Raw genomic sequence first — 11,768 nt, forward strand, 5'->3', positions numbered from 1 at the left:
AGCAGAGATTGAGGGATGTGCTTGGACATCCAGGAAAGGCTCATTTTGCCTGAGGAATCAGTGGATGCCTGAATTCCATCAGATGACCTGTGCTAGGTTTTGTTTCTCGGAGCTGACCAGGGTGACTTGTTCAGTTGTAGATGTCAACACTACCAAGTAACGTGAGAAGAGTCCTACCATGAGTTTCCACTTAGATAAAAAGGGAGTAGATGAATTCCCTCAGGAATTTGCCTCTTGCACCAGAACAGAGTTGCATTCCAGCTGAGTATTTTTGGAGTAAGTTCTGCAGAAGCTTGGCTAATTTCCAGAAAAATCAAGTTTTTCTATTTTAATTCTCTGGATATGATCAAGCCTGACCATGGAAACCAGGACACTTCCGAGGAATTCTGAGTCCTTCCATCCTGGTTGAACATTACTCTTTGGGTATTGAGCCAAACCTTAAAATCAAATGAACTGGAGTTAAACTTAGCTTTGAGTTTTCTTAAATTAAATCAACAATGTGGGAAGGGAAGCAAAAAAAAAAAAAAAGCAGGAGAAATCAAATCAAATATATCTCTTTTAAAGAGAAATCTTTGCTTAGATATTCTTCCTATTCCATGTGCATTATGACCTTTACAAGGAGATATTTCTTTTTTCTGTAGCATTTATCAGGCAGAGATTCCCGACTGAAAGTTTCAATAATGACATTTTGCTCTGTTTACCTCACTGGAAAGAAATATAATTCTTAGATGACACATCTCCCAGATATTTATGTCATCCTGGAAAGCTATAGATAGTATTTTCCCTTTCCTAAGATAAGCTTTCAGTCAAAAAAAACACACCCTTTTATTCTCCTCGGATCAATGGGTCTGTATTTTCTTTTGGCCAATAAATCTTTTCCTCATTGCCAAAAAGAATTTACCCTGATATTCCTTCAGCAGATACCCTATAAATCTGTCCTAAGGAAAAGGCATGATAGCCACTGGCTGATGAACATCAGGTTTCTCCAGGGGGTAATGCAGCATTTCCTCCAAATCCATGGGAATACAGCTGGTATCTCAGTGTAAGGAAGAAATACATATAGGAGATCTATAAGAGCTTTAAGGTACATGAGATATATCTCATGTACAAGGTGTTAAGCACTGGGAACACATTGATCACCTTTGATTATACTCTAGGCATAAAAAAATAATCTAAACAACTTCTCCAGTATCCTGATCCCTGTATCTTCTACCATGGAATTCCAAGGTTATACCAAGCCCATATGTCACACTCCACTCCTTGTTTGCTTTTGATTGCTCCAAGCCCACAGTCAGAATTTAATTGCTCCATTCCTGCCTTCCTTGCAGCAGCTTGTGTGTTAGCAATGCTCATGAATGTAATTGATCTAGATAATATTGGTTTGGACTAATAAATTTCACGTGCAACCAAATCAGACACACAAATAATTTTTTTTTTGAGGAAATAAATACAAACAGAAACGATGATAAATGGCTCAGGATAGGTAAGAAGTGATTAAACAATGCATCATAACCAAGAAGTGGGATTAATATCCAATCATAGGCTTTGAAAAAAGAGTGTCTATTTGAGAGATGGGCTTCAGTCTGTTTTATTCAGCTATTGCTGTGATAAGTGTAAGAATTGCTGGAAGAAATCTTGTAATCTATTTTTGCAAGGAATCAGATTGGCTGATTTAACACAATCCCTTCCAGCTGCTGAGCCTCTACAAATCAGAATCGTTTGCACATTCACTGACCATGAAAGGATAGCAAAAGGGGTTGTGTTCCAAACTAAAAGTGAACTAAGTCCCCAGAAATCTGTCATTGCTTTTCTGTTGTCTGTGTTGCATGAGTAACAGGATGACTCAATGGAGAGGACCTTGAAAGAATCAGGTTTGCATTCAATTCATGCCATCAGGACATTCCCATTCCTAGCTCTACACCTTTGCTATTAAATAGGGCTCACATTGCTTGAGCACACTGGTAGAGCGCTGTGAGATTTTTGAGGTGAAAAGAACCACATAAAATCTGAGTACCAGCCAGACTGCTCTGGTCTAACATCCCAGGAAGGGAACATTCCCTGCTGCCCTGGTGATCTATCCCTTGCTGCACAAGGTCTCCAAACATGTGAGATGTGTGACAATTTGATGCCTTGGAGTGTGAAACAGGCTAGACAAGATGAAGAGAATAAAAGTGGGTATTTATTAAAGGCCCTCAGTGGGAACACCTTGGGCAGTCAAAAGCCTCTGAGGGGCTACACCCAAGGTGGACAACAGTCACAAGTTTTTCATACTATAAGTTTTCATATAATTTTTACATTTTTATGAGTTTTTACATACATAATAATAAGTTTGGTCCATTTACATACCAGGGGTCAATCCTCCAATTACAGCTTCAGGTAATGAAGCCATTTACCCCAAGTTTGCCCCCTCAATTCACTGTTTGCATCCCTCAGGTTGAGACAGTGAGGTGCCCTTGAGCTTCAGGCCTAGAGAGGAACTGGGAGGAGGCCTAGAGAGGAGGCTGTGGAGTTTGAGTTCTGTACTAAAGCAGTACAGGATCTGAGACATACGAAAGCTAAACCCTACGGTATCAAATAGGATTGAGCAGAGGCCCGCTGGAGTGGATCCTGCTTGGTGTTCTGGTTTGGTTTCCCTGGCTCACCACGCTCAGCAGCCGGTCCCATGCCAGCGCCTCCCGAGGGCTCTGCCTGCGCCGGGCGCCAAGGCTCCTTCCCGCGCGCGCTGCAGGACGTCGTGCGGAGCTGTGCTCTATGGGCTTGACATCATCATACTTGGGATGTATGACACAAAGTCCCAAGCAGGCTGATGTCAGGCCCAAGATGCCATCCTGTGTCGGTTTCCCATGTGCTCCCCGCCCCCGGGCGGGGCTCTCTGCTCATGGCTTGTTAAACAGCAGCAGCTCGTTCCATGGCAAAAACATTCCAGTGAGAGGAGCTCCCCTCTAGCGATGGGCTCTTTCCCCTGGAGGAAAACACTGATGTTTTACCCCTCTCTTCCCATCTCGGCAGGTGAACTTCATCCTCTTCATCTGCATCATCCGTATCTTAGTCCAGAAGCTGCATTCCCCAGACGTTGGGCACAACGAGACCAGCCAATATTCGTAAGTCCCAGACTTTTCCAACCCTACTCTGTTTTTTGGGAAACCTGCCTGGCTGCTTGATAGTTCATTACAGAGCCTTGGTTCGTGATTGCGTCTGTCTGCACTGATCAAAATCAATTAATTTTAATTGCTTAAAGCAAATTAGAAATCAGGAAATGGAGCATTTGCTAAAACAGCTGGGCAGGTTTTATGTCAGTTTGTGGCAGGTGAGAGGGATTTCTCCTGAGATTAATGATGAAGAAATGAGAGTAATAATAATGATCATGAAGCCAAATATAGTTTTTCTTCAAATATTTAATATTTATTAGATTCTGAAGGCAGAGGGGCCCTGATGGAAAACAAAAAGTTCTTCTCCACAGTATACAGGCTTTTTTTTTCCCCCTGATCCTCAGTTTTAAATAAGGAGAGATTTAGAAAATTACCATTCAGTAGGATCTAAGACAAATTTCCCTTATCCTAAAAGAGATTGCTAAACAAGATTGGATTAACTCAATACATTTCTCTTCTCTGTTGAGAAGGATCACTGTCTTAGAAGTTTTACTTGACTTAATGCTTTTATTCCAGGGATATGAGGGTTGACCTCAATGAAGCTTTATATAATGAACAACATGCAAGAGAGATCAACATCTCTCTCAGTGGCCAAGGCTGGTCTCAGCTGCAGTATTTTAAGACTGAAAGAAGTGTCTATCTGCCTGGATTTATTCTGGCTTCAATGCAAATAAAATAAAAGTCCAGAGCAGATTATTTTTGACTCTTCTCACTGTTCTGGCTCCACTTTTCATCTATCCAGGATATAAATTAAATATTTCCTAGGAAATAATTAAATTAAAAAAGTCCAGCATCTGCACGGTCACTGCTCATAAATCTTTGTCTTTGGAGGGAGCTGTGTCTTTGGGTGCACTGAAAAAATCTCAGTTCATCTTCCTGCAGGATGAAAAGCAATATGTTCCTTAAATTCTGCCTAGCCATGGCATTGAGATTTTCTCTCTGGTGATGGTGAATTATTCATTTCATCTGCCTTGAGAGATTCTCGGATTTATGAAAGGAAATGCCAGTTTTTGACCTTAATTTTCCTGGCAGCAGCCAAAGCCAATTACCTATTTTTCTGTCATCACAACACACCATTACCAGACCCTGGGCTTTCTACAGCCTCCCCTTCTGGATTTCCAATTGGGAATTTTATCTTTGCACCCCAGGTTGGCAGCAGGTGCATTGATTAAATCAGCATATTTAATTATGTTCTAGTACTGAGCAGCATCCTGGCACTGCTGGCTCCTGTTCACCTCTGCAAAAGTGCTGCCAACCTGCATCTGAAGAGTTAAGCGCAGATTATCTCAGAGGTCATGCTGGGCTTTGGGTTCAGGACACATTTTCCAGTGAGGTGGGAGCTTCCAGGGAAGCTCTTTTTTGCCTTGTAAACAAACGTAGGGAGTGTTGGTGAAAGAGTTCCCCTCAGTGACCTGCCCCACAGGGGGTTCTGCTGAAGGACAGCTGATCCTGACATCTACAGATCCTCCCCTTCCTTCACCACCTGGAAACATGGCTCAGCTCCATTAGGGGAATGAATCAGTTGCTCCCTTCACAGAATCATAGAATCACACAACATTCTGGGTTGGGAGGGACCTTAAAGCTCCTCCAGTTCCAACCCCCTGCCGTGGGCAGAGCCACCTTCCACTATCCCAGGCTGCTCAGAGCTCCTTCCAACCTGCCCTTAAAGCATCAGGTTTCCAAGCCATATGAGGTGCTTCAGGACACTCCCAATACTTGCTTGGACATGTCACACAGGATATAGGATCAATGGGACACTTGTCCCCTTGTACAGTGGCACCTGGCCACCAGCCACATCGGGCTGAAGCAGCTGGAAATCTCTGTTGACTTTATTCACTGCAGTAGGTACAGGACACCACACTTTCCTATGGAAACAAATATGAATTGTCTGAAACTGAAGGTTAGATCTCACCAAGGTGAGTTATCAGCGTGGTCCTAAGATTTTTACGTTTAGACAGCAATCTTGGAGACTTCTGGGGTCCAGAGCCTGGGGTTTGCTCTCAGGACCCAGCAGCTCTTAGCAAAAAAACTGCTGCTGATGAAACATTGAGGAACTGGGGGTGTTTAGCCTGGAGAAGAGGAAATTCAGGGAGTCCCCATCCCTGGAGGTGTCCAAGGAAGGCCTGGATGTGGCACTGGGTGCTCTGGGCTGGTGATAATGTGGGGATCAGGCACAGCTTGGACTGGATGGTCTTGAAGGTCTTTCCCAACCAAATGACTCTGTGATTCTGTGTGGGTTCCTCCTGCCAAGTCTGAGACAAATCTGTTTTAAACTAACAGCACCCTGGATATCTCTTTAGCATTTCTCCCTCCTTCTCCTGTGTATTTTATTTTGTTTTCTACAAACACAGCCTGCTGACATGCTGACAGCATTGTTCAGCTCCAAAAGGGCTGAGTTTAGCTGCAGGCTGGAAGTTCAGGTGTGCTGCTGACTCCCTCATTAATGCTGCAAGGCAGGGAGCTGGGCTTTCATGTACTGGAAGCTCTAAAAACAAGTCTTCCAAAACAGTTTTCTGGAAATGACAGGGACATGTGCAAGAATGGGACAGCAATATTTCAAGCAAATAGAATTTATCTTCAGCAACACAAAACTTGAGCAAAATTCATCTCTCCATTCTGTCCATGTCTGTGGATCAATATCATCATCAGAGTCCTCTGAGTAACTTTTCCATTATGATTTCAGTGATTGAAATGTTGGTTCGCTCTTGCCCAGTCCCAAGGACAGGAGCAGGTCCCATGCAGGTTAATGGACACTTGTTTTCCCAAAATTACCTGTCACCACATAAATGTCAGAAAGGAGAGGTCTAGGGTGTGCTGGGAATGAGAGTAGTGAGGGTTCTGAGAATCCACAGCTTCCAGCAGATTGAACCAGCTTTAATCTCCCAAGCAGTTCTGCCTCCTGCACAGCCAGGCTTGAGCTTCCTGGGAGAAATTATGCTGTGACTGGGTGATGATTTTCCTGAGTGCAGTGTTTAGGTGGTGGAGTCTTTTAAAAACCACAGAGCCCTTGCCTTGATGCCAAAATAAAATCTAAAACTCAGTATCTGGTGAAGCTCGGTGTTGGGAGCAAGAGACTGGTGTGAGGTATGTAGATTGGAGGAGGGGGCTCAAGTTTTGTCATTCATGTCCTTTTCATTACCATAGTCCATCCAGGAGGGAAAATATTGTAATTAAAGCCCCAGTGTTGTCTGCAATGATAAGATTTTCTAATCCATTGGAGGTTGCAAACAGCATCTCTGTCAATGTGGTACACAAAGGTAGCACCACATCTCCTCTAGGCTGATGTTCCTCAGAGAATGGGGAGAGAGGAGAGATCTCTGCAAAGCCATTGTTGATATTCACTGAACTGCTTGGGAAACGAGGGAGTTCTCACATGTCAGGAGCTGGGAGGATTAGGGCTTGGTAACACCAGGTCCCACTGGCCAGAGCTGCTTCTGGGAGTGAGGAACAGGGATGATGATCACCAGGGACAGTGACAGTAATGTGGCAGAGCAAGGCATCCAAGGGCACTCCAATCTTGGATCCCTATGAGCCGGAATGTTCCTGCTAGCAAGGGATGTGGGAAAGACAAACTTCTGCAAAGTTCCTCAGCTTCCTGCTGGCTCTCATTTCTCCTGGGGTGAGCCACAGCCTCCAACCACAGCCTTAATGTTGAGCTGTCTCAGGGCCGGGCCCAGGGAGGAGCTCTGGGAGACACAGGGATGAGCATCCTCTGCTCAAAGCTGCCACATCAGCCTCCCAGTGGGCTCCTGCAGGTGGCAAATAAGTGAAGATGGTCTGAGAGGTCTGAGCCTGATGAGGCTTTGGAGGTGGAAGGGTTGCAGGTGGAAAAATTAATATTTTCAACATCCCAGACTTAGCTTTATTTCCTCCAGAAGCCTCTGAGAGAGGAGGAGATGTCACAGGATGAGTGACCAAGGGAGACAAAGCCCTCACAAGCATCCTTAGACCCTTGATTTAATTTTCTTTCTGCCAACTACTTTTTAATAATGATTACATTTAATACATTATCATCTCCTCCTAATTAGACCCCTGATTACCCAGCATGATGCCATTAAGCCTAATACTGTTCGTCCCCCTCCTTTGGAGACATTCATTGTGCAGTAGCCTGTCATTATTCTGAGCTAAACATACCATTTCTCTCCCAGAAGCTGTAATTTTCAGAAATCCCAGGCAAACAAAGACATTGCTAGATGATGATTTAGCTTGTGGCAATGAAAAAAAGATCTCTGGTGGGAGGGGAAGAAGAGAGGAGGGAGAAAGAAATACCTCCAGTGGAGCTGCTGGGAATAAAAACATCACATTTTATGGTGCCACCAGGTCTGAAATCACCAGCCCTCTTCAGTCTGTGGGACAAGGAGAAATGGTAAATTTTCAGGGATGTACAGGGCTCAGCTGCAGGATTCCTCAGCCTCTTACCCTCTTCCCTCTCCCATCGTGGCTCATGTTTTTCTTTCCAACAGGAGGCTGGCCAAGTCCACCCTGCTGCTGATCCCTCTCTTTGGCATTCACTACATCATGTTTGCTTTCTTCCCCGACAACTTCAAAGCAGAAGTGAAGCTGGTCTTTGAGCTCGTGGTTGGGTCGTTCCAGGTAAGCCATTTGGGTCACCAGGTTTGTCACCAGCTCTGTCACCAGGGACAAATGCAGCGAGCTGGATGTGGGTTTTTCCTGGATGTGCCCCGTACTGCTCTTGTACCTTTGTGGAAAATCTACTCGCTCCAGCCTGGCCAGGATGAAAGATAAATTTGTATTTTGCCTTCCAGAAGGAGATTCTCTTCCCTCATTTTAGGAAATGAAAAGAAAGTGTTCCTCTGTACATTAATGTCTCTGTGTTTTTTCATAGTTAAGGGAGAAAAAAAAGCACCTCAGTTCAGTTTTTGTGATATTGATGTGTCCAGGGCCAGGGTGGATGGGGCTTTGAGCAGCAAGTTTCATTCGGTGGTGAATGATTAACATCCCTGTCTACATCACCATCACTGCACATCTGGCATCTGGAAGTGCTCAAAAACTGTGCAGATGTGGCACTTGGGGACGTGGGTTAGTGATGCACTTGGCTGTGCTGGGGGAATCCTTGGGCTTGATGACCTTGGAGATCTTTAACGTAACAATTCTGTGATTGTGTGATCTCTCCTTTGAGAGAGGAATGGATCTACACTCTCTCCTTGTCTGTAGTGCTAAAATTCTGTTTTCTCCTTTCCCAGGGATTTGTGGTGGCTGTTCTGTACTGCTTTCTCAATGGAGAGGTAAGACCTGACCATCAATGGTTTTTGGTTAATGTTTGCAGCTAGGGGGAAATGAATGCATGTGGAAAGTGGATTGAGCAGTGTTCCATTCCTGAGCCTGATGTTACAATACTGGGGGGAGCATCCAAATCACATCTCCAGGAAAATAATTCAACCATTTGCCTGACAGTTTTCAGCACAATTAATAAAAACAATTAATAAACATGTCAGGACTTGTGTGTGCACTGTAGCATTGCTGCTGAGCCCATCCTTTCCTCATGAGACAGCATCAGCAGAACTCCTGTGTGAACTTGCACAATTCCTGATCCCAAAGGACCACCTTCAGCAGTGCAGGATAAATCCCATCTAAGCCCTGCTCATGCTTAGTCCCTCCAGGAATCCTCCCCAGATAACACCCACCGCCAAAACCAGCACAGGCATTACTGTGATTTGTTAAACACAGGGCAGTGCAGGCGAACGTGTTTCTGCCTTGCAGGAATAATCTTGACTTTCCCACATTTTAGTCCTGGCACTCTCATCCTGGGATTGTGCTATTCTTGTGTTTGTTTATCCCAGAGCCCTTCAGACACAGCTGTTTCATCTAATTCATGCTGTTACCAAAAAATTTGCACTGGAGGGCTGTAGGAGGGGACAAGGACAGTGGCCAGGTTTGTTCAGGATTTGGATTGGGACAGCATAAACCAGGTTATTTCTGTAAACTCTCTGAGCAGCAACAAGCAGCTTCTGTCAAAAAGAGCCCAGCTGTATTGACAGCTTTACAAAACAAGCTGTAGTTAAATCATTTCTATTTGGACCAAAAACAGGGCAGTGAAAAAGAAAGCATCTTAATTATACTCATAAAGTTAACTGAAGTTAAGCAGTCTGGCACCTTGACTCTATCAATAAGAAATTCCCTTCTGATGAAGCTCAGGGATTTCTGCTCCAGTAATTTACTGGCTGGAGTGTCCCCTTTTCATGGCTAAAAGTTCAGCCCAAGCCAAGTTTAGTGGCCTTTATAAAGTGATTCTTGGCCCTGTGGCAGGTGGGTTACCCATGGCTGCTCACACAATCAGGGCAGAACAGCACCAAGTGATGCCCTGTGCTGCCTTTTCTGTCTTTCCCATGCCCAGGTGCAAGCTGAGCTCAAGAGGAAGTGGCGGAGGTGGCACCTGGAGCGGTTCCTGGGCTCGGACATGAAGTACCACCACCCTTCCCTGGGCAGCAACGGCACCAACTTCAGCACCCAGATCTCCATGCTGACCAAGTGCTCGCCAAAGACGCGCCGCTGCTCCAGCTTCCAGGCCGAGTTCTCTCTGGTGTGACGGGGAGAGGCTCCCCAGGCACTGAGAGTCCAAAACTGAGACACGAGGATCCCTGGGAACCAGTGATCCCCTGACAAATCCCTGTGAAATGACCTGCTCCACATGAGCCAACAGAGGACACGCAACTGGAAAAGCCGCTGGCGTCCAGAGTGAGATCGGACAAGCCAAGAGGCAGAGAAACACTTTTGTTCTCCCTCTTTTCAGGCCTTTTGCTCTTCAGTTTCAAGCCCTCAGGGGTTGATAACTCTGGGGAATTGTCCAAGTTGCTTGAGGACAGCCTGGGAGATGCTGATGTGTCATAAATAATGAAGTACTGGGGGTAAGGGAGGGAGAGGCTCAGTCCTCGGTGGCTTTACCAGAACTGGCATCTCTGAAGGAGACAAATTGCACTTTTTTAAAAAAAAGGAAAAAAAAAAAAAGAAAGCCAGTAAAGGAAAGACAGAGGCAGGAATCAGGAAAAAAGAAAAAAAAGCCAAACATATGAATGTGCCAAAATTCCTGTGGATAAGAGTTAATGATACAGCACTAAGATGGTGCTGGGGACACGGGGAGAAGGGACAGGAGGAACATGAGCAGGAAGGGAGAAGCCAGCCCATGGCCCCCACCTTTTACACAGGTGGAGATGAAGCTGCAGCACCAGGAAAGCCCCTTGGAGGATGTCCTGGTGTGTTCTGCTAATTCCCCACCACCCTTGGGAGCAGAAGCTTTCCAGGCACCCTTGGGGCCCTGAGGAAGGGCAGATCACTGAGAAGGACCAGCGTGAGGACGCCCTTCTCTGCACTGTGCTGGTGACATGGTGTTTTGCTTGGTTGTGTTCCATGAACAGGAAACTCAATTTGCATGTATAAAAACCAGGGCCAGGTGCCAAAAAGAGGAGCATGGCTGTGGTTTGTTTTTTTTTTCCATTCTCTTTAAGTTCTCCCATAGATCTCGGTGCATGGATGCACGCAGGATCGTTAGGGATCAGGGGGAAATAATTGGGCTGTAATTCATTCACACTTGCACTGTCAGGAAAGGGAGATACAGGGCCCTGTAATCCTTAATTGAATCAGAGGTGCCATAAGGAGCCACTCTCCAGATGAAAAACATTAGCGTGACAGCAGCAGGTAACATTGCTGTCATCAGAACAGGGTTGTCTCAGCACACAACTGGCACTCCAGGAGGGAGGAAGGAGTGAAGGAGCATTAAATGGATTTCTTCTTCAGCTTTTGTGGGGAGCTTTCATGCTATATGAAGGCACTGTTAGATGTTTTAAGATGTGTTGTGCTAATTCCCCACCATCCTTGGACATGTGCATTTTACCTCTTTTCTGAGGGCCTGTTAGTTCCCACACAGGGGCAATTCCTACTTGAGGAATGCACATGGATCCCATTAAAACCAAGGGAGTAGGGTTTTTTAATTCTCATTTTCATGGTGAAAAGGCAAAGGAGAAATGTTAAAGGCAGTCCTGCTCATTTGAGGCAGCCCCACGGTCCCAAACTCAGTCAGAAGACAGTTCTGTCTGTCTTCTGAATACAGATGCTCATGTTCGTGTCTCACTCAAATGCATCAAGTGGGGTTGGAAAAGTTTTATGCTGAGGGTGGGATATTCCTGCCCAGATCATGTGTACCCTCAGAAACTGGGGTGCTGACACCCTGCTAAAAGGTGTCCTCGTGAAGGAGTGTCTGGGTCACCAACACAGGCACCTGGAGAGGGAGCTGGGCTCCCCTTGTGGAGCTCAGAGATCTCAGCTTACCGGATTTATTTCTCCACAGTGCAATGCAGTTCATTGGAGGGAAGCAGCTGCAGCCTGGTGGGGCTGGGGGTCTTTTGCCCTAAGCAAGGGATGCCAACAAACCACACTGAGCCCAGGAGGAGACTTGCAGATCCAGTTCCTTCCTGACTCCTGACAGTTCCATGCCATAACCATCCCCAGAGCCTGTTACCATCTGAGCTGGATGCTTCCAAAGTATTTCTCCAGGTGTGGGACTGAGAACAGCGTGAGGGGCTGAAGTCAATGAAGGGCCATGAGAAACTGTGATTCACCAAAGGCAAACGTGCAGTCCTGAGTTTGCAGGGAGCCAGCTCAGAT

At 45.6% G+C, this 11,768-nt stretch overlaps 1 protein-coding gene across 1 annotated transcript in view; it reads left to right on the top strand.

Annotated features, from left to right (window-relative positions):
- Positions 1 to 10,572, top strand: part of LOC102110911 (vasoactive intestinal polypeptide receptor) — a 97,615-nt gene extending 87,043 nt beyond the window's left edge. Inside the window, exons 10-13 of the mRNA XM_005527783.3 lie at positions 3,010 to 3,101; positions 7,613 to 7,742; positions 8,354 to 8,395; positions 9,505 to 10,572. Coding sequence (XP_005527840.2) covers positions 3,010 to 3,101; positions 7,613 to 7,742; positions 8,354 to 8,395; positions 9,505 to 9,696 — 456 coding nt within the window. The 3' untranslated portion in view covers positions 9,697 to 10,572. The remainder of the gene's footprint in view (positions 1 to 3,009; positions 3,102 to 7,612; positions 7,743 to 8,353; positions 8,396 to 9,504) is intronic.
- The last annotated feature ends 1,196 nt before the right edge of the window (positions 10,573 to 11,768 follow it).

The sequence above is a fragment of the Pseudopodoces humilis genome, chromosome 1, assembly GCF_049639895.1.
Source record: "Pseudopodoces humilis isolate 2021_Gansu_Grassland_sample_001 chromosome 1, ASM4963989v1, whole genome shotgun sequence".
Lineage (NCBI taxonomy): Eukaryota > Metazoa > Chordata > Aves > Passeriformes > Paridae > Pseudopodoces > Pseudopodoces humilis.